The sequence below is a fragment of the Schistocerca serialis genome, chromosome 9, assembly GCF_023864345.2.
Source record: "Schistocerca serialis cubense isolate TAMUIC-IGC-003099 chromosome 9, iqSchSeri2.2, whole genome shotgun sequence".
NCBI lineage: Eukaryota > Metazoa > Arthropoda > Insecta > Orthoptera > Acrididae > Schistocerca > Schistocerca serialis.
This window is the reverse complement of record NC_064646.1, coordinates 416066765-416091200: the sequence shown is the minus strand read 5'-3', so window position 1 is coordinate 416091200 and position 24436 is coordinate 416066765. Positions and strand designations below refer to the sequence as shown.

The 24436-nt window shown below is 40.3% G+C and overlaps 1 protein-coding gene across 2 annotated transcripts in view; it reads right to left on the bottom strand.

Annotated features, from left to right (window-relative positions):
* LOC126418956 (microprocessor complex subunit DGCR8) overlaps window positions 1–24436 on the bottom strand; it is a 257886-nt gene that overhangs the window by 37878 nt on the left and 195572 nt on the right. For both annotated transcript variants that reach the window (XM_050085999.1, XM_050086000.1), the window contains exon 12: window positions 4935–5129. In XM_050085999.1, the coding sequence (XP_049941956.1) occupies window positions 4935–5129 (195 nt within the window). The remainder of the gene's footprint in view (window positions 1–4934; window positions 5130–24436) is intronic.

The window sequence follows — 24436 nt, the reverse complement described above, 5'->3', positions numbered from 1 at the left end:
AAACATTCTATTCAGATCTGAATGACATCCCATCAAACATCAATTGCCAGGACAATATAATCTTATTTGACCATTTTAATGGTAGAGTATGTAATGATTACAAAGCTTGACTGGCAGGAACGGAAATGGCAATGGCATTAGACTCCTTTCAAAATGTACTGAAAATGGGTTAAGAATTACCTGTACCATCCTTCATCAAAAGAATCACTTGAAGACACCACGCCAGTATCCTTCATCAAAGCAGTGACATATCACTGACTACGCAATTGTCCTTAAGATACATCAACACAATGTTCCCATCACTAAAGTGAAGGTAGGAGCCAATGACTGTTGGAAAGATCATGACATAATAGATTAACATGCACATGTTGTTATTCCACAAGTGGAGAAAACAAAAGAAGAGCTGTTGACACACATTTGATACCAAGACACTGGGTAACTCAGAAAATGCATCACAATATCGGAGGCAGCTTCAACAGACAGTCTCGAAGGAATGTCGCTACGAGACCTTCGAGACAGCTATTCTGGCTGTCTGTGAAGAAATATTGTGGTATAAAACTGGGAAACATCAGGACTCATTTGTTGAAAATAATGATGAAATTGAGGCAGTGATTTCAAAAGAAAGGATAGCCTTGCAAGTATGGCAAAAATATGTGAAGACACTTGTGAAAAAGGAAGCATTTTGTCTTGCCAAAGCAAACATACAAAGAACTACTCATGCACTCAAGAAATCATGGTGGATAGCAAAAGCTTAAGAGTTGCAGTATCTCCCAGAAAAAAATATGTGACAGTTCTCCCAAGCTACAAAAGCAATTTATGATCTCACCACCTTTGGAAGAAATCCACTTTGGTCCAGTGATAAGCTAGAATATATTTATAAAAGCTCAATCCTCCATCATGAACAAGTGGAAAGAAAGTTTTTAAGACCCGAATCAGGGATCAGTTATTGGTGAACAGATGTACAACATAACACACTATCCAGTCACATTAATGTGGACACCTGCCGAAAGTCTGAATACCACCTTTTGTGGAGCAGACCCCTGTGAAATGTGCAAGAAGAGAGTCAATGAGGTTCTGGAAGATACCAACTGCGATGTGGAGGCATGCCAAATCCAGTACTGTGGCCAGCTGCAGTAGGTTTCTTGGTTGAGGATCCAAGGCAAGAACAGCCAATCAAGGCAGTCCCACAGATTCTCTATTGTGTTTAAATTGGGGGAGTTTGGTGGTCAGGGGATTAGTGCTCTTCATACCATGCACATACACTGCGAGCTGTGAGACACGTTGCAGAGTGCTGCTGGTAGATGCCATCATGCCAAGGCAAAACAAACTGTATGTAGGGGTGGACATGGCTCCACAGATAGATGCGTACTTGTATTGTTCCACTGTGCCTACCAGAATGATGAGATCACCCAAGGAATGCCCTATGGCCTGGAACCTTCTGATGATTACTGCATGGTGTTTGCTTTTAGATGTTTCACACCATACACACCAATGGCCATCTGTTCAATGAGCATAAATGGTGAATCATATGAAAAGACCACCTGTTGCCATTCAGTGGTCACCCAGCTGTGATACTGGCATGTAAATTCCAGCCTTCATCACCGATGAACAGCAGTCAGCATGGGTGCATGAGCCAAGCAACTGCTACAGAGGCCCATATCAAGCAATGTCCGCTGAATGGTTATTGAGGAGATGCTGTTGGCTGCCTCTTGGTTCGTCTAAGCAGTCAGTTGCTCAATAGTAGCATGTCTATTCACCCATAGACTTCTCTGCAGCCGTTGTTCACCCCTGTCACCTATGGCCCAGGGTGCGCCACAGTTGCCTTGGCACAGGTTTTGGATAGTGCCATTTTGCCATCCATGGTATACTCCCTTCTGGATGTTAAATAAATCACTCTGTTTCCACATTATGACAATAACTGCACTATTTTCCACATCCCACAACACTTTTTTTTTTTTACTTCTAGTGCTGCTACATGCCATCTATGAATATTTATTGTATGCTGATGTCTAACACAGGTAATGGTCATAATAGAGGGAAACATATGTCTGCTTGTGTCTGTATATGTGTGGATGGATATGTGTGTGTGTGTGTGTGTGCGCGCGCGCGCGCGCGCGCGCGCAAGTGTATACCCGTCCTTTTTTCCCCCTAAGGTAAGTCTTTCCGCTCCCGGGATTGGAATGACTCCTTACCCTCTCCCTTAAAACCCACATCCTTTCGTCTTTCCCTCTCCTTCCCTCTTTCCTGATGAGGCAACAGTTTGTTGCGAAAGCTTGAATTTTGTGTGTATGTTTGTGTTTGTTTGTGTGTCTGTCGACCTGCCAGCACTTTCATTTGGTAAGTCACATCATCTTTGTTTTTAGATATATTTTTCCTACAGGTAATGGTCAGATTAATGTGACTGGACTGTAAAGAACAAGCAGAAATGAAAGAAGAATTTGGCTCCCTACCAACATGAGATGAAGTTAAGTATGCTTTCAATCAAGAAAAACACCCCAAGGGAATAGAAATTGATGATCCAAGCAGAAGCTCTCAAAACAAAGAGGTGAATAGCTCATGAGACACATATTGACTGTTAAAATTTGGAACTGAAGAAAGTCTGGTAGCTTCCATATTTAAGAAAGGAGATCAGACAAACTTCAATAAATATCTGCAAATATCATAGCTATCTAGTGTGAGAAAACTTATTGCTCAAATTCTCACAAAATGTACTATGCCCTTAGTTGAGGAATTACTACCACTGAGCCAGTGTGACTATAAGCCTTCTATGGAACTAGAGATATGACGTGTGTGTGTGTGTGTGTGTGTGTGTGTGTGTGTGTGTGTGTGTATGTGTGTGGCAGGGGGGGGGGGGGGGAGGGGGATGGTGATGTTTAGAGTACAAATTAATTTGCAATATGACGTAACATGACTTGTTCCATATCATGATAATTTACCATACAAAATGATCCATGGAACGTGAAAGAACGTAACTAACTAACTAACTGATTGGTTGTATCAGCATAATAATGCATCCTGTCATAAAGCAGCAACTGTGTCGCAATAATTTGTGGACAATAACATTTCTGAAATGGACTGGCCTGCTGAAAGTCTGGACTTGAAGCCAGCGAAAGACTTTTGGGATGACTTAGAATGTCAACTTCACTCCAGACCCCAGTATCAAATTTACTCTCATTTTTAGTTGTAACTCATGTGGAAGACTGAGCTACCATTTCTCCAGAGACAGTCAGACACCTCATTGAAAGTGTTCTCAGAAGAGTTCAAGTCACCACAAACACTAAGGGTGGACACATCCCATAATGTCTACCAACATGATCAGTTAGTATAGCTGCAGAAGTTCAGTACAGAATTAACCATGCTGGTGAATCCATTGCCAAATAATATCACAAGTATTTGACAATCACAATGTCAATGTTGCAAAAAAGACCTTCATGTACAATTCAACTGTTGTTGCCAACCCTCTCTACGGATCTGAATCCTAAACATAACACAGAAAGCATCTTTAAAAGCAATAGTTCGTCAGTGCTCCTGAGGAGGGTTCTGCATATAACATGGCAAGAACATGCCAAATGTCAGCGTCATTGAAGACAACTGGTATAGAAATGATGGTTTTAAGAAACCAGTTACAATAGTCAGGGAATGTAATCCACATGTCCAATAATCGCATTCCCAAACAGGTGTTTTACAATGAGTTAACTGTGAGCAAATGCTGTATGGGAGGTCAGAGGAAAGGATTTATGGATGTCACATTAATGTTAACAACTAGGAGACCTTAGCCTATGACTACTCATCCTGGAAATCACTAGTCCATTGTCAGATACTTCTTTTCAAAGAAAGCAGCTGATGAAGAGTAAGTGATATAAAGCCGTGTGGAAAAGAAAAGCAGCTGGTGTGACAAAATGGAAGGATGAAACTGCTCCACCTGAGACCATCTGACATCACTATGGCAAACTGTGTACCTGTCATGCTGGACTGTACAGTCACCTCCAATTGCACAGCTGATTGGAAGACAACCCTGTTCAACTACAAGGATGTGCTATGATGAATCAATCTGTACATCTCATGTTGACATTTTAAACTGATAGTTAACGCAATGGGAAATACTGGCAGAATATGATCAACAGTAGGAGGAAAGAAGACCCTAAATTCATGTAGGATATGTTCACCAGGAGACAAGCATAAGAAAAAAGGTGTTAATTACTATACCAAACTACTGAGCTCCTATCCTTTTAAGAATAAAAATCCAGTAGATGAATTGCCACAATTGACTTACAAGTTGAGTGGCAGGCTCTCTTTGTTATTTCCAACTGATACTATAAATTTCAATAAATTTAGCTGATCTGAAGAACAGATAAGAGTGTTGTTTTGGTTTATTTTGTGGAGAAAATTCTCAAAGTATTACAACCTCAGCTATTTGAAATACAAATTCCACTATGTTCACCAAAGTGCAGTCAAACAGAAGACAGAAATAACTGGTAGTAACAAAAGAAATGTAAGGATAAGAGTTTGTAGCCACAGAGCATGAAACATATTAGGATCTGTCTTACTCAAACACATACAGAAAAGAAGATAAGTCTTTCACATTCGAGCAGTAAAATGTTCCTTCTCTGTCAGTTATTAGAAAGAAAGATAAACCTTTGGTACAGGCAACAGCAGTTCCATAAAGGAGAAAGAAGATTTGAATTTGGCAGAGGAAAGAAGTAGGAAACCAACCGTGGAATTGACCACAGACTACCTAATTCAGACATTTCAATCAAATACTGAAGAAAAGTTTATAAGGAACTCTCAAAAATATTAACAATAATGAAATGGAATGAGTCAAAAATATGTCAGTGGCTCTGCAGAAAGTCAACAGGGAGAAGATTGGATTTATTGTGGAATTACAAGAACTAAGAGGACAGAAAAGAAAATAATAAACAGGGCCAGTTTATTACCTTCATAGCCTTCAGTTTTCTCATTTCAGTCTTTAATTTGTTCAGTATTGCAAAATTTGGAGAATTAATTGCAGCTTTACTTTGCAGCAATGTAATCTCCTGTTCTTCCTGTTTTTTCTCCTTCATGCTTTTCACTGAACGACTGCCATAGAGTCGTAATAGAGACCCCCAGCTTGTAATATGAGGATGTAGGGCCTGTAGAAAAAGAAACATGGTTTAGATCAATGCATTTCAGTAAAATGCCTTACATTTATTAGAATCACTAGCTGCACCCAACCATGGTGTTGCTGTGGCTCAGTCTGGTTAAACGGAAAAGAAAGCACACATTTCTAACGAGTATGAGGATTGACCATAAATGATAAAATCCTTCTCCTTCTTTGTCCATCTCCTCCCCCCCCCCCCCCTCCATCTCCTCCTCTCCCCCCCCCCCCTCTCTTCCTCTATCTCCCCATCTCCTTTGTGCTGTCTATGTACATTTCCTCCAAACCCTCTGTCTTAAAATTTGAAGTAAATTGGTCAAGTACTTTTTGAGATATTTTGGTAACAGTGTCTCCACCTAATATATTACACATATATTACATATATTAAAAATATATAGTCTACGTCTCTGTTTCTTTTCATTAGATTATCATGTAAAATTTTAAGTACATACATTAAGAGCATTTCAAGGTTTTTGGCAATAATATCCCCTTTCATATATTACATATTTATTTATATACTGTATGTATTAATGAAATAGGTACATAAAACATGCACATATTCAAATGCAACAATGTGTAAAAATCTGAAAGCAATCGGTGAGGAACTTAAGATTTTGAACAGATTTTTAGTAACAATGTTTCCCCTTTATATATGACATCCTATCCTGTGTATATATTAAAGAAATGTGCATATTTGAAAGCTACACTGTTTCAAAAGTTCAAACCAATCAACAAAGAACTTAGAGAGATTAAATATTCTGAGCACATGAACATTTACGTTTTTATTTGTACAGACTGGCAAATAAAGACTATAAGAAATGTAGAACATTACTGTGCCCTGATTTTGTTCTTTGTTAGACATATTTTACGATAAATTGTTGGCAATCATTTGACAGTAATATGATATACATTAAAATTTCAAGCAATTGCAGTAGAATAACAGAATCATATTTCTGAGCAAAATCTCTCACTTTAGTATGTAATCTGAATATGGAACAGATAAAAATAAATGAAACTGATAAAGTGAAAATTATATTTACAGAAAAACAAGCATTAGCATCTTCCCAAAGTTGTTCTTGAATCATCAAACACACTTCTGCCCAGACTTCAAAGTGAAGGACTAAGATGTAAAAGTTTCAATAAATGATTTTTCAGATTAAACTATTCATTTAGCTCATCAGTCCTTCAATATGTAACTATCCCACAATTTTTTTTTCAAGTCACTTAAAAAAAACCTTTAAAATAAATACACACTTTTCATGCAATCCACATGAATGAATGGAGGCTAATTTCAGAGGAACTCTACAAACATGCAGCATGCATATGGTTACTAATATTTTATTATGTAATTCACTGTATAATATTGTCAATTTTCACTAATTATCTGTGTAATACCCAACCCTATTTCATTCACATCCACAAAGCAATCCCCTTCTAAACTGCTGCTTTTATATCACTGAAATACAAGTATGATTTGCTTTCATTCATCTTGATGATCATGATCACCACCACAGTAAGAGTCTTGGCATTGAACTATAGGAATACAGTAAACATTCAGATTCGAATTAAGAAGGAGAGAGGACTAACACTGGCAGCATGTAACAATATAAAAGAGAAAGAGGAGTCAAACACTGAAGGAGGTCTCTAAAAACAAGATTTAATTGATGGAACACCATCACTACAATTTTTCATACTCATTGCTGAGTGCTGTGACCCTGCAAACCAGGTAACTCCATCCCAGATGGATATCAGCTTCTCTTAGAGCCTGCTAAAGAGGTAGACTGGAGAACTTCTTGTCTGTATCTACCTACCTGCCAGCAGTTCTGCTATTTGGAATTATGTCTGCCATCTCATGGTTATTTTTTCCTACATTTTCTCCATCTCGCCTCACAATATGACCAAAGAACTGGACAATGATTTGGTTGACACAATAAGGAAGGACCCTGGAGATAGGAAGTTGCTCAATAATGGACATGTTACAGTACTTCTTTTTATGATTGATTTTCTATGCGGCATGTCTTTGGTTTGAGGTTCCAAGTTTCACATACATGAAAGAACTGTTTCAAAAAAATAAATTCTTGTTCTGTTCATTATCGTCCTGTCCTGCCAGATCTTTGTGATCTCCTTCATAGCCACTTGCCTTCTCATCCATATTCACAGCTTCCCATGCTGCAGATAGTTGACCCTAGACAGATGAAGAAATGTGCAATTTCCAATTCCTTTAATTGACCTGAGAGTTGGTAGTGTACCCCCTGATCAATTACCACGGGTTTGGACTAGCAGATATTGATGTCTAATCCGTATGACAGACTAATGTCCTTTAAATTTATCACAACCTCACAGCAAGATCATCTTTGCTGTTGGCTAATAGCACAGTGTCACGGGCAAATCGGCAGTTCTGCCAATGAAGAACTTTCCTAATGTCATGTTCAGCATAAATGTTGAACAGTTGGAGGGGTGATGGGACACTACCCTTGTCTGATCCTTTAGATACATTGCAGCAATCATACATGTCAGCACTTGCCCCCCACAGTTGAGAAGTGATCATTGTACAGACTTTTGATCAGTGCTATCAAACTCTTCAAGCATCTGTCACAACTTTTTCCAGACAACACAGTCAAACACCTTCCTGTAGTCAAGAAGTCAAGACACAGTGCTTCCTAATGTATTACATTTGACAACCTCCTTTGTGTTGGCCCTTCCTTCATTTTTGCCTTCATTCCTTCTCTTACAGTCTTTTAAATTTGTTCATTTGGTACCATGAAATTGTTGATATAATTCTCAAAGACATAAAAGTACACCACAAAAAAAAAAAAAAATAGTTCAAATGAGTCTGAGCACTATACAACTTAACATCTCAGGTCATCAGTCGCCTAGAACTTAGAATTAATTAAGCCTAACTAACCTAAGGACATCACACACATCCATGCCCGAGGCAGGATTCGAACCTGTGACCGTAGCGGTCACTCAGCTCCAGACTGTAGTGCCTAGAACCACACAGCTACTCCGGCCGGTGAAGACCATCACTTCTGCACTACTGTGCTAATTATCTCTACCAGTTCAAGTGTTGCATTTTGGTGAATGACCAAATCTGGCAGGTCTTGTCCAGCAGACATATGTCACACCCCAAAAGTGTTCCATAGACTGCACCTCGCCAATGTCACACAGAGAGCCCATCTCATAGGCCCCACACTACCACAATCTTGCTCCATCTACTCCCACACTTATTTAGTGCCAACCACACTTTACATAGTGAGGTTGAAGCCTTCCACCTTACAAGTTGTGCCAGTCACAAGGGTAGTTTGGATATGTTCCAGATCTTCCCATATTCCTTGCTTGTATCAAAGTTGTCTAGTGCTCCTCTTATCTACAAAGTTGGGACCTGGGTACCAGTGTCTCTGTTAAAACAAGATACTCTAAGGCACTTGGGTCTGTCCTCAAGCCTTATACACTGCCCAAAGACAGTTGTAAGTTCCTATTTGTCTCCCTATTATTGCGGTGCATCACTCCACTGTCTTATATGAATTAGGCTGCAAGTGTCATTTGATGTAATACAGGGTGATTATAATTAAAGTTGAACTTTCAAACCGCTGTAGAAATGATACCACTGGTCATAATGACGTCAAATTGCAACGAAATATTATCGGAGAAGGGGGAAAACCTATGGCAGAAGAAATATAAATAGTTACCAAATGTAGCAATAGATGGCACTGTTAGTATCATAATTTAATAGTGGTCAACGACAAATGAATCATACAACAATGCCTAATGTGTACATTTGATGTTAAGCAAACTGTACTACTCAGTGTGCATGGGTGTACAAGTGGGATACTGTTAAGTTACATAAGCCCATCCACCACAGCAAAGTCATATCATATCGGATGGGAAAAATCGGTTTTTAATTGTCCTGTGGCCAAAAACCACATACAAAGCATCACTCACATCAGTTTTTTATTGTCCTGTGGCCAAAAACTTCATAAAAAGCATCAATCAAAATCAAATCAGGTTATTAATTTCCGCGTGACTGGCGCAAAACTTGTTCAATATGCTGTCCACTGTTTTCTGCAACAAGTTGAAATTGAGAAACAGCATGTTCCACAACTGATCGAAGTGTTTCCGGGGTCATGTTCAGAATGTGTTGGGCAATGCTTGCCTTCAATGCAGCTAAGTTTGCAGCTGGAACACTGAACACAACATTTTTCAGATAGACCTACACCCAGAAGTCATACAGATTAAGATAAAGTGATCAGGATGGCCACGCTGTAGGGAAATGGTGGTCAATAATTCTATCATTTCTGAAATGGCGCTTCAGCAGGTGCTCAACTAGATTTGCAATGTGCGGAGGGGTGCCATCTTGCAGTGGTGCTATTTCTACAGCGTTTTGAAAGTTTAATTTTAATTATAATCACCCTGTATTTATAGAACCTATGTATAATCACAGAGTCCTGTCTAATTTTTTAGAAGCTGCAAACAGCTTCTCCTGTCTGCAATAGCAAGGAGGTAGTTATGAAATCAGAAACAAACACTGTTTGCCCTGGCATGCTACAGTTATATCCTGGCATATGCAAATTTATGAATGACACTGTCACCATGTCTGCGGCACATAAGTTAAACACAATATTGAACAGTGTTCTTTCCCATGATAAACCATTGTTCACTGCTGTACATTTACTTTCATTTCCATTAAGTATAACTGGGGCTTTTCTCCCAGCCTTGATACTTTTAGTAGCGTATACAGGGGCTGGAAGAAAAATATGGAAACACAATGAGGAATGCTGTCAGCACCAAAAGAACATAAAGGGAATTCCATAAGTTGGCAACATTGCGCCAACGCGGACTCTTCGAGTATTTGCTGCACTAAATAATTATAAAAATTGTTGTTATTAAGCTATTTTTAAACATCTACAGGTGTTATAAATATAATATAAGTGTTGTTAAATTAGTGGAAGTGTTAGTGAAGTATAAAATAAGATTGAACGGTGTAAGAAGCGTATTTTTCTTCTCGCGCCTGTAGTGCGAATCCTAGGCCTAATTTCACGCACGCGAATCATAAGTAACGTTTCCAGTTGATATAAATATATTATAATTGTTGTTACATTAGTGAAGTGTTAAATAAGATTAAACGGGGTACGAAGTTTATTTTCCTTCTCGCACCTATAGCACAGATTTTAGGCTTAATTTCACGCGCGCGTATCGTAAGTAAACAGTGACTTAAACTTATAAGTAATTACCAGTTTTTTTATTCATTACTCTTTCAATTTATTTATACCTGCCCGAATAGTTTCTAGGGTCCTTTGTTTACATATTAGTCAGTACTTAAATCAGTTTATACGATTTCTGTTTTTGCCATGAGTGAGAAGTGTGTGACATGCCGTAGGATCGTTAGATCTGGGGTATGGTGTGATGGGTGTTGTAGTTTCTTTCATTGGGGCGAATGTAGTGGTGTGGGAAATGGGGACATAAATGAGGCTCACCAGTGGTATTGTAGGATCTGCAGTAGAGATAGGAAAATACTGGAACAGGAAGGGAAAATTGCAGCTCTTCAAGCTGACCTAGACAAGGCAAGGGAGGATCTGGACAGGTTAAAGAGGGAGAAGGGTGAACAGAGGTGGGAAGTGGCAACAGGTAATAGGAGGAACAGGCAAAGGAGAGCATCAGACAGCTTTGTGATAAATCTTGAAAATAGATTTGACCTGTTGCCTCAGTCAGAACCGAATGAGCCTCATGCAGCTGAAGCTGTAGAAAGGGCACAAGCAGCTTTCACGGACTTGAAAAAGGTAAGGAAATTTGTAAAAAGAAAGAAAGTTCTGTTGTTAGGTAGTTCCCATGGTAGAGGTGTTGGCCAACTACTGCGGGAAAATCTAGGTCCAGAGTACCAGGTCACAAACTTTTTCAAGCCTAGTGCAGATCTGGGTCAGGTAACAGAGAATATAGGTTCTTTATGCAAGGATTTCACGAAGGAGGATGCCATGGTTATAGTGGGTGGTCCGGGAAACAGCACTGACAGAGACTCTGAATATTCCATAGAGAGTGACCTGGTGAAGATAGCATCAGCAACGAAGCATACGAGTGTGGGATTTGTGTCTGTGTTGAGACACCATGATCGGCCTCATTTGAACTCTTCTGTAGGGAGGGCGAACTTGGGGTTGGAGTGGCTGCTTAGGACGGATATAGGGTCCCATATTGGTTTGATTCCTGTGGATGCTATTGATAGGTGGGACTACACTAGGCATGGTCTTCACCTCAATAGGAAAGGGAAGGGAAAACTGTCTGGGTTGATTGCAGAAAACTTAAGGGGGGACACTGTCACAAGTGGTAAAATACCAGTGGTCACAGGTGTCAGAGGGATGCCTTTTTTAGGATAGGGAAGGGGGATAGAAAATGAGTTTTAAGAGAGATTGGCAGACACACTCAGTTTGAGAAAACAGATGAACAGGAGTCAGATTTTAGCATACAGCCTCCATTTAAACAATGTTTAACAGAAAGTAATCAGAAATTGCCAGTTCATCTTCACCAAAAAACCTCTTCAAAGAACTGGGTATACTAACTACTGCTTCTCAGTATATTTACTCCTTAATGAAATTTGTCCTAAATAATATATCTCTTTTTCCAACAAACAGCTCAGTTCATACATACAATACCAGGAACAAAAATGATCTGCACAAGGACTTAAAAGCACTTACTTTAGTTCAAAAAGGGGTCCACTACTCAGGAACACTCATCTTCAATAATTTGCCAGCAAACAAAAAAAATTTAGTTACAAGTAAAGATCAGTTTAAAAGGAGCCTGAAAGACTTACTAGTGGCCAACTCCTTCTACTCCATTGACGAATTTTTTAATAAAAACGAATGATGTATTGTATATATTCATACTATTGGTATTGTTATTTCAGCTTAAAAAAAATAAAAATAAAAGTGACATGTTCTATATCCACGAGGATCTCCTCAACACGGATCAATGGAACAAAAAACTAATCTAATCTAGGAAATTGCAGGGAAAGCTATAATTCCAAAACCACCCATCAGTGATGCAAATACCCGTAATAGGAAAACATGATGTCAGAGCCATAAAATCTGGACTATGGAGCATTGGAAGAAAGTCATTTTGTTGAATGAGTCTTATTTTGCACTGTATCCAACTTCTGGCTGAGCTTATGCCCCATGAGTGAAACATACTCGGGATCTGGTGATGATTTTGGGCAGGGATATCTTGTTATTCCAGGGCCCCACTGTTACCCAGCAATGTTGCATTACTGCCATGGATTAAGTGGCCATTTTGTCTCATAAGGTCCACATATTGTATTTGGCATGGTAATCTGTTGTGTTTCCATATTTTTGTCCAATTACTGAATGTCTGCATGATTTTCATGACTCTTTTTAACTTGGCTAGGTGCTTCTTAAGACATTATATGACAGACTTGCACTTCTAACCCATCTGTGAGAGGGGTCTCATTACCAACTGAGTGAACGGTTCATTCCTTTCAGTAAGGCCAGTAATTCTCTCTCACTTTCACAGAACATAATGGTCTCTTGCGTGGACCATATCATTGATATCCATTGATTCTGAGTGTAAATCCCTTAACCCCAATACTCAACCAATTGAACAGCAGAGGGCAGAGACCGCATGCCTGTCTTACAGCCTTTTTAATCTGAGCACTTCTCTGTTAGTCTACCAGTCTTGTTGTTGCCTCTTGATTCTCGTGCACATTTTATGTTGCACATCTTTCCATACAGTGTACAACTGTTTTTTTCTAATGTTTCAAACATTTTGCACAACTCTGAACATTAACTCTTCCTTCTGTTATTATGAGTATCCAAGCTGCCTTTCTCATGCATTTACTTTTCCTAAAGTCAGCTTATAATCACCATAGAGACCTAACTTTTATTTCATATTCTGCTGCATATTATTCTATTCAGTAACTTGAACGCATGATTTTGTAAGCTGATTGTACAGTAGTTCTTGCCTTTATTTGCCCCTGATACCTTCAAGATTCTATAGTGATATTCTTCCAAAAAAACTGATGGTATGTCTCCAGTCTCATAGATTGTACTTACTATCTTGAATCATCATCTACATTTGTGCTCATAAATTAAGGATAATGCTGATACAAGGTGAAACAACACTCCGGTGGGTGGTTTGTGGGTTTAAATCACCTCATGGTATGACCATGTGGTGCATCTGACCTGTGGTAGCATGGTGGCGCTGGCAGCAGTCCACATACGCAGAGGTGTGTTGATGTATGTCGGAGTACGGGCAGCGAGTAAATGTGTGCAGACGTTTTCAGACATGCTAATGGTGACTGTGTTGAAAATGGCTCAAAGAACACATATTGATGACGTTATGACGGGTAGAATACTAGAACAACTGGAGGCTGGTCAAACACAGCAGGTTGTAGCACGGGCCCTCCGTGTACCACAAAGTGTGATCTCAAGATTATGGCAATGATTCCAGCAGACAGGAAACATGTCCAGGCTCTACAGTACGGGACATCCACAGTGTACAACACCAAAAGAAGACCGATATCTCACCATCAGTGCCCGCTGACAGCCAAGGAGTACTGCAAGTAGCCCTGCTCAGGACCTTACTGCAGCCACTGGAACAGTTGTCTCCAGACACAGTCTACAGATGACTGAACAGACATGGTTTATTCGCCCAGAGACCTGCAAGGTGCATTCCACTGACCCCTGGTCACAGGAGGGTCTGCAAAGCCCGGTGTCGAGGTCACAGTCCATGTCCATTGGAACAGTGGTCCCAGGTTATGTTCACAGATGAGTCCAGGTATAGTCTGAACAGTGATTCTCACCTTATTCTCAACTTATCACCAATACCGTAGACTTACAGATCTGTGTCATGTGTGTTCCCTATGTGCCTATGCTGTTAGAACCAGTGTTGTGTAGTGCCATGTTGTGTGGCACCACATTCTGCAATTATCCTTAATTTAAGAGCATGAGTGTAGTTGTCAATTCCCACAATGATTTTAGAAAGTCTGAAGGAATATTATACGAGGGCCGTTCAGAAAGTAACCTCCGGTTGATTTAAAAAAATACACCAAGTTAAATAAAAATATTTTAATATATACATCTTACAACTACATCTTTGCACTATTTTTCTACATAGTCTCCATAGCGATTGAGGCACTTATCGTATCTCTTCACAAGCTTTGAAATTCCTTCTGCATAAAAATCACTCGCTTGTGCCTGGAGCCAGCCTGTGACCGCATCTTTGAGCTCTTCGTCGTCATCAAACCGCTGTGACCCGAGCCATTTCTTCAAATGCATGAAGAGGTGATAATCACTTGGCGCCAGGTCTGGGCTGTAAGGTGGATGGTTGATAACGTCCCACTTGAAGGACTCAAAAAGGGCCGTTGTTCTGCGAGCAGAGTGAGGACGAGCGTTATCGTGTAAAAAAACGATACCGGAAGTCAGCATACCACGGCGTTTGTTCTGTATAGCCCGTCATAACTTTTTTATTGTTTCACAGTACACGTCTTGATTAATGGTCGTACCACGTTCCATGAATTCAACCAACAACACCCCTTTGGCATCCCAAAACACCGTTGCCATCAGTTTTCTGGCAGAAAAATCTTGCGAGGCTTTTCTTGGTTTGGTAGGTGAATTTGAATGTGCCCACGTCTTTGATTGTTCTTTTGTCTCAGGGTTCACGTACTTAATCCAGGTTTCGTCACCGGTCACGATTCTGTTTAACAATGGTTCTCCTTCGTCCTCATAACGTGACAGAAAGTCTAATGCAGAGGCCATTCTTTGAGTTTTGTGGTGGTCGGTAAGAATTTTGGGCACCCATCGTGCACAGAACTTACAGTAACCCAATCTTGCTGTCACTATCTCGTACAAGAGAGTCCTAGAAATCTGTGGAAAACCAGTAGACAACTCCGACATTGAGAAACGTCGATTTTCACGAACTTTTTCATCAACTGTCTGAACGAGTTCGTCAGTCACCAATGATGGTCTACCACTCCTCTCTTCATCATGAACGTTTTCTCGTCCACTTTTAAATAAACGTACCCATTCACGGACAACTCCTTCACTCATAACTCTTGGTCCGTACACGGCACAAAGCTCACGGTGAAAAGCTGCTGCAGAATATCCTTTGGCTGTAAAAAACCTTATGACAGCACGCACTTCACATTTGGCGGGGTTTTCTATTGCAGCACACATTTCAAACTGCCACAAAAACTAAACTAGCGCAGGTACAACGTTCACTCGACCACGGCTTGATGCCGACTGACCTGTTGAGTGCATGAATGCACAGATGGCGTCGCTACTCCCCCCACAACCCGCACTGTGACCAATCGGTGGTTACTTTCTGAACCGCCCTCGTACATCCCATATGGCTTGCGTGATAATGAGTCTTTCAAAACTTGTCAAACACTGATCCTAATACTGTATGAGTTCCTCCATGTCTCCAAAGTGACACCCATTTGTTACTCTAACATATCAGCAAGTAGTTCCTTCCTCCAGAAGATCCCCTCACTGTACTATTCCTTTCATCTGCATTTAACTGTGATATAATTTTTGCACTCATAATATTGTCATCTTTGTTTTTAAGAGTCTCTCTTTTTGAGTGTCTGAATGCTGAATCTGCCTTTCAACAACAAATTCTTTCTTTTTTTTCACATTTTTCTAGCAACCATAGAGCTTTAGATTCTTTGCATTTTCAGTTAATTTCGCTCCTGAGTGACTTACATTCCTGCATTCCACTCTTTTGCTGAAAATGATGTAATTATTCCTTCTGTGTCTGGGGAGTTTGGTGGCCAGCGAAAGTGTTTAAACTCAGAAGAATGTTCCTGGAGCTACTCTGTGGCAATTCTGGATATGTAGGGTGTCACACTGTCCTGCTGGAATTGACCAAGTCCATGGGAATGCACAATGGACTGAATGGATGCAGGTGTCATCAGGGATTCCATATCACTCCAACTGCACATGCCCCACACCATTAAAGAGCAGGTCTCATCAGGGGTCTCATATCACTTCACCTGCACACGCCCCACTCCATTACAGAGCCTCCACCCGGTTTAACAGTTCCCTGCTGACATGTAGGGTCCATGGATTCATGAGGTTGTCTCCATACCCGTACATGTCCACCCACTCAATACAATTTCAAACGAGACTCGTCCGACCAGGCAACATGTTTCCAACAGGCCAATGTCGATGCTGATAGGCCCAGGCGAAGCGTAATGATTTGTGTCATGCAGTCATCAAGTGTACACGAGTGGGTCTTTGACTCTGCTAGCCCATATTAACGATATTTTGTTGAATGGTTTGCACGCTGACATTTATTGATGGCCCAGCACTGAAATCTGCAGCAATTTGCAGAGGGATTGCACTTCTGTCATGCTGAACAATTCTCTTCAGTTGTAGTTGGTTCCGTTCTTGAAGGAAATTTTTCTGGCCGTAGCAATGTCGGAGACTTGATGTTTCACTAGATTCCTGATATTCACCGTACACTTGTGAAATTGTCATACAGGAAAATCCCCACTTCATCATCACCTCAGAAATGCTGTCCCATAGGTCAGTCGTCAAACTCACTGAAATCTTGATAACCTGCCGCTGTAGCAGCAGTAATTGATTTAACAACTGCGCCAGACACTTGTCATCTTACATAGGCATTGCCAACTGCAGTGCCGTATTCTGCCTGTTTGTGTATCTCTGTATTTGAATGCACATGCCTATACCAATTTCTCTGGTTTTTCTTTCGTTATCTAAATGTTATCTGCAGTTACTTTCCTAATACCTACATCTGTCTGTCAATCTTCTGTGATAACCCATTTTAGGGATGCCAATTTCTCCTCAACTAAACCTCCTACTTCAGTACTCATTATCATAATATGCACAACTTCATAGAACTGCAAACACATATTGCAAATCCTCAATATTTCAGCATCCTACACTCTTGCAAACTGTTTCTTCCCGTCAATTCCCTTAAGTTTCAGCCTATGTTGTAATACACAATATAAAAAATACACCACCATTGCTAGAACAAGTATATTTTCTGATTACAAACACAAAGTCTAACAATGAGTACAATGTTAGGGGTACCATGTGACCAGACAGTTACAGTTCACAAATAAAGTGAATTGCACGAAGAGTTAGATCTGAATGAAAGCAGAGCGCTGGGTGGAAATTGCCTACACAGACGTGTGGCAGATGGTGCTCAAGGCTCCTGTGCAGTCATTGTGTACTGTCATTTGGTCCCTGTCTCTCCTCCTAGCAGCTGCTGTTGGAGACTTCAGCCGGTGCCCAGTGCCTAGGTGGTAGTCCAGTGGGTTACGACGATGATATGAGTCTGTATCTCCTCCTGTGTATGTAATACAATCTAACATCTGACTTTGAAATCTTTGTCTGAATATGATGTAATTCAGCTGGTATCTTTCTGTGTCTCTTGAACCTTTTCAAGCCGTCTTCTCTTGTAATTTTTGAACAATATATTTGTTATTACTAGATGAAATTTATTGCAGAAAAGTTTCTTCATTCACAATGCTACTGCTGAATCCATATTCCCCTATGACTGTCTTTATTCTTTCCTCAATTATATCATTTATATCCCATATTGTTACTAGTTTTCATTTGCCTTTACACATGATTACCTATTTGATTTCTTCATATGCTTTCTCAGTTTCATCAGTTTTGATTTTTATGTGGGCATGTATATGTGAACTACAACTGTTAGCATTGGTTTGGTTTTGATTCTCATGAGAGTAATCCTGTTGCTGAATGGATAACATTAACTCACTCTTTGCCTTCCCTTCCTATTCAAAATTAACCCCACTAACTTCTACTACATCTAAATTCAGTCTTTTCATTTCCTTTTCAAAACTGTCTAGCTTCCATAACTCATTTCATGCTCTGGCCCATAGAATTTTGTCCTTTCTTTCGTTTTTCATTCTTTTTGTCATGGTTACTTCCCTCTTTACAGCTCATCCAGGAGACATGACAGGAACTAATTCAGAATCTTTTGCCAAAGGGAAGATCATCATGACATTATTTCAATTACAGTTCCTTGAACCATACACCACCAATGGTGATATGGTGTAAAACTGCCCTATTTAGAGAGTGCCACAAGATTAACTACAACCTTCAGTAACCTATACATAATGAAGCAGCTGACCTGGATTGCAGAAGACATATAAAGGAAAGTAGCACTAGTAACTGCTAAAAAATGGATAAAACCGAACTTTGAGGTTCACAATGCCTGAAAATAACACTGACAGCAGCACTGCCCACCACAATGTCGAAGTTTCACGATCACAGAGAAGTCTGCTGGTTTCAACCTATCTCTCAAAGTATGGACGACATTAAATCAAATATGCAATTGTCACGGCAGAAGTGCTAATGTCCTCCATAAATGGGAGAAGATATCATCTGCAAAATGTGACTGCAGAGCCAATACACAAACACCCCGACATACAGTCAAAGACTTTCCAAATTGAGCCTACAAAGGACCCTTCACCAACTTCCATGAAGCAATGCATAAGGTGACTGAGTACGTCCAAAGCTTCGATGCTAATTTGTAGCAAAGTTTGGTGCATAATATTTACATGTGCATTTGAACTATGTTAACTTTTTGGCTAGAAGACTTTTTAAGTTATAGAACCCAGTACATTGCTCTCAACAGCGAGTGTTCATCAGAGACAAGGCTATCGTCAGGAGTGCCCCAGGAAACTGTGATAGGACTGCTATTATTCACTATATACATAAATGATTTGGCAGACAGGTTGGGCAGCAATCTGGGATTGTTTGCTGCTGATGCTGTGATGTCTGGTAAGATGTCAAAGTTGAGTGGATTTTAAGAAAACACAAGATGATTTGGACAATATTTCTAGTTGGTGTGATGAATGGCGGCTAGCTCTAAATGTGGAAAAATGTCAGTTAATGCAGGTGAGTGGGAAAAACAAACCCACAGTGCTCGGAGACAGTATTAGTAGTGTCCTGCCTGACACAGTCACATCACTTACATATCCAAGCATAATGCTGCAAAGTGATATGAAATGAAATGAGCATGTGAGGATTGTTGTAGGGAAGGCAAATGGTCAACTTCAATTTATTGGCAGAATTTTCGAAAAGTGTGGCTAGTCTGTAAAGGGGACATCACATACGACATTGGTACGACATATTCTTGAGCACTACTAGAGTGTTTGGGAGTCGTACTAGATAGGATTAAAGGAAAACATCGAAGCAATTCAGAGGCAGGCTGCTAGTTTTGTTACCGGTCAGTTCGAAAAACTTGTGTTATGAAGGTGCTTCGGGAACTCAAATGGGGATCCCTGGAGGGAAGGTGACATTCTTTTCAAGGAACGCCATTGAGAAAATTTAGAGAACTGATATTTGATACTGATTCCCAAATGATTCTATTGCTGCTAACATGCATTGCGTGTAAGGACTACAAAAAATGAGATACGAGAAATTAGGGCCTATATGGAGGCATATAGACAGTCATTTTCCCCTTGCTCTATTTGCAAGTGGAACAGAAAAGGAAATGACTAGCATTGGTACAGAGTGCCTTCCGCCTTGCACCGTACGGTGGCTTGTGGAGTGTCGATGTAGATATAGATGTACATACACTTGTGTGCAAAACTTAAGGATGAACTTAATTTTCATTGCCAGGTACCATAGCTTGATTAAACTTGGAATTACTACAGTATAGTACAGAAAGTAAGGGAAAGACATATGCAGTGGGACAAACAGAAATTATACTTTTATTCAAAGACAATAATTAGACAGAAGTCAGCGTGATTTATGATGGGCCCCTGGACATTACAAAAAGTGGGACATGGCTTTTAATAGGGTGTGTGATCACCACAGACAACACTGTATGCTCTGTAGAATGTCCCATACTGGCCACAAGGTTGATAATAAGCTCTTGTTGTAGTGTGTTCCATTCCTCTACCAGCACTGTTGACAACCGTTTGGTGATCATTGGTGCATTTGGACATGCTGCAATATGTCTCCCAATGCATTGTACAAATGGAGCTCTTCCGCCTGTGCTGTTTGATGCAGTCACGCACTGTCACCCACAATAATATGGTCAATGCCTAATGCATCACTGGAAAGATGCACGTGGGAAAGAGTACAGTGCTACACTAATGTTTAATGGTGAGTGTACTGTGTTCAGAGATTTGGAGGTCAGTACTGGAGCATATGAGGGCTGGACCCCTGCTACTCCTGTTCTGGCATGACGTTTATGCCCTTTGTGTTGCCGCTCCTAACTCCCACAGGCGCTTCTCCTTCGGAGGCAAAAAGTTATGCATCTTACCAGTACCTCCTCTGTTTTTTTTGGCATTGATTGTCAACATTCTGTTTATAGTCTCAATGCCAACAAGCACCATCAGGAATCACTATCATCACACACAGGCAGCACACGCAGCAACAACAATGGTGTTAGTATGAGAGATTATCTTACGACCACAGATCACGTGATCCTTGAAAGCCAGCATCGTGGTGTACTTAAGCCACGGCATACGTTTCATCAGGCAGTTGCGGTCGCAGCTTCATTCAAGGCCACTTACGCTCGTCGCTTATGACATCCCATCTGTTGGAGCACAGCCATCACTGCATCACACTGCACCACTCCACCATGCCGTCCAGAAGCTATCAGCACTCTCCCTGGTACCCAATGTTACAGTATAGTTGCGCAGCAGCAATTACATCAAATTTACATCATGACCTGTATCATAACCCAGGTCATGACAAACCCTTGTGCTGTTATGTTCACATTGATATTGTAGTGCCTCGAGAATTTCGGGGTAAATTCTCGAGAATTTCGGGGTAAATTCTCGAGAATTTCGGGGTAAATTCTCGAGACCCTCTTATTTCCACTGTCTCACACACGAGTTATTTTAGAGATGAATGTGGTAAATTAGAACTGTATCTACTGCACCACAATATGTATCGGAAGGACGATTGGTGGGGGCAGGTAGTCGCCGAGCCCGCCTAAGAAGTTACACGCCCAGCTCAAGGAATAAATGTGCCGTACTTCGTGTGACGTCAAACATTATTGCGTGAACATTTGAATGAGGTTGAAATCAGAGAAGAGACAATTATTTGTTCATTCTTTCACTTACTTTCGTAAGGTCCAGACAGTTGTCTTGTTAAACTTGGAGAGATTTGAAGACTGTATTTATGGAAAAATGAATGTGATAGTTTCTGACAGACGAGAAGGTGTCGAGCTTATGAAAAATGTTTTAGTTGTATGGAAACTGTTATGTGTGATGAAAATACAGTGAGATTGAGTTCAGAGTATTCTCGAGTGTACGGAGTTATTTTAAAAGTATAGAAAATTCCTCCAAAGTAGCACCTTATCTTCAGAGAAGAAGTTGTGCAGAACATCGCAGACAGCTATCCCAAAAAGAAGGCTGGCGTAGCAACTCCAAGTAAGTTCGATAGCCAAGGGGGAGTGTGAGTCTTGCATACCGGTACCACACTCTCACCCTTAATCACCGGAAACTGCCAGAACATGGCGACCAAAGTGAGCAGGACACGAAAATGAGGAATTTTTTAAAGAAGATTGAGATGAGAAAAAGTTGAGAGTTGCCATAGCAACATATAATAATGAGACGAAAAAATTTGTCTGCAAGATTCAATTAAGAAGATTTGGTTCGGGGTGGGGGTGGGGGGGTGGGGGTGGGGGGGGGGGGAAGCAATCCTCACACACGCAGTAACCAGCCGACGCCGACACAGTAACCAGCCGACGCCAACGCAGTCACAGTAACCCGCCATCATTGCTGGTTACTGTTTGAGTTGTTGACTTTGCACCCGCCGACACCGCGACCAACTTTTGACACTGCTGGTGCCCGTGTGGTTCACCGGTACCATTTTTACACCTCACCGACGCAGCCTACAAACCCATGCTGGGTGAGCTCAAGATGATAATACTTGAATGTAAACTAGGATGGTTATTATTCACAGAGGTGTTTGTTTTTAATGACCACAAGATGAAAGAAAATTAGGACTATGGAGAAGGAACAACAACCAACAGAAACTGTAGAACCACCCATGGCGATGACAGTGACTAAGGACATGCCAGACTGGACTGAAGTAGCAAATTTAATTAAGGGATTAAGTCTGAAGTTAGACTCAGTGAATACTCAGTTAAATACTAAGTTAGACGTACAGAGACAAGAACTAAGTGACCAAAATCTTTCTTTAAGTGAAAAACTAGAAGCACAACTAAGTGACCAAAATGTTTCCTTAAACGAAAAACTAGCAGCACAGAGTGAAGCTTTTGAAAAACTAGAAGCACAGGGTGAAGCTTTAAATTCTAAATTTGAGGTGTTAAATGATAGAGTGGAAAATTTACAAGTGCATTTAAAGAATGAATTAAATAATTCTTTAACTGTACAAATGAATAAAATAACCAAAAGCAGGATGATCAATTTCAGAAGTTGACCCAGAAATTAGAATTTGATATTGAGGACAAGTGTACCAATATAGAGTCTGAATTTAATGAAAAGTTAGGGTCATTTCAAAGTGTATGTAATATTACATTCGACAGTGATTACATAACTTAAAAGAAACCATTGAAAGACAAGATAAACTGATCCCTATTGTCTAATAGTAAATTGCAGGGGTCAACACTCATGTAGATGCGGTAGAGAGAAATTTCAATGAAAAGCTAGCAACCTCAAACACCATAAATATAAGTGGTCTGGAGGAACAGGTAGAGGAATTAATCGAATGGAAAGTTGCCAAAAGGGTAAACACAGACAACGTTCCACCACATTTAGTGCCGGAACTTGATGATACTAAAAAAGGCATAGACAATTTGTGGAAACTTATCTAGAATAAGATAGAGAAGGGGACAGATTCACAGAATGTAATGTTGATTAGTAAAGTGGTAAATGTTTTGTTGAGGGGAGACTTTCACACAAAATGTAATGAGAAGTGCTGGTCTGCACTTGCTCAAGTGAGGTTAAGAGCAGATCCATGGGGTCCGGGCGGAGTCACATTATTCCCCAGGAATAACATTCTGTGTTAACGGGCGGAGTGACGACCATCGGATCCCGAGTTGGGTTCGGTGTTACTTTCATATTCATTTTCCTACAACGAATTCTCTTAAAGTCTTATACTGTCCTGTATTCTGTTTTCTTCCTCTTATATTGTCATATAGTTTAGTACTTGGGCATACTCATCTAGGCGTCGCAGACAAGCAGGGTTGATATCAAGGTCGTACTGCTTCGTGTGGAGATAGTAGTAAGTGATCTTGTCAATGTATACAGCCATACTTGTTTTACGGGCGCTGTGATTCCCCGCTGTATATTCACCATGATGAATTGGGTTGTTATGTTGAACCAGACTGAAGCATTGGGTAATATATCATAATATGTGAATTGACAGTATGCTCCACTCTAGTCTTGATGTAAAGGTGAGTTGACAACATGCTCCGCTCTAGTCATCAAGGATCTTGAATCTGATCATAGTTAGGTTTTATTTTTGCTGAAAATAGTCTTTGAACATAATCTCTTCACAGGTTTTACATACAAACCTGTGTGCAGAGGGATTCAGGGATGGCAACAGAAAAAAAATTATACCCGATGGAACGTCCTCCTCGGTTATTCCAGGAGCACCATTGCTGGTCTTCATGACTGGTCCTGAGGTCTCATTTGTAGTGTCGACAACAGCCGACACAATCTCTACGGATTGTTAGGTCATATTTTTGCCTAGCCAACCAACATATAGTTAGGTATGTTTCGGACTTAAACTATTGGAGGAAACGATATAATATGAATATTTCTATATTTGCAATGATATGATACATAGTCTTTTTACTTACTACTGAATATTTTACATCCTATGATGTGAATGATACAATACGGGGAAAGAGGAATAATGAGATATTTGTGATGATATGATACATAGTTTCTACTTATTATGGAATAATTTATACATTTTGTGAAATGTGATATGTATGGGGAGGGTTTATATAAATTTTGAAAGGGGGTGGGTAGTGTAGGTACAAACATAACTAACACCACACACACACACACACACACACACACACACACACACACACACACACACACACACACACCTTTCAAACGACCCTCGGCGACAAGTGTGACTGATTCTTCACAATTGCCGTTCCATAGGAGCTGCTAAGATCTTCCTTCGGGGACTTCAAAGGTGAAGGTGAGAATGTCCATTCTGCAGGAGATGTCTAACATCATACCTCCTCTGGCTTCTCAGAAGTACCGCCGAAGTGGAACATATCCATCCGCATATACACAGCTGTGTATATGCGGATGGATATGTGTGTGTGTGTGTGCGCGAGTGTATACCTGTCCTTTTT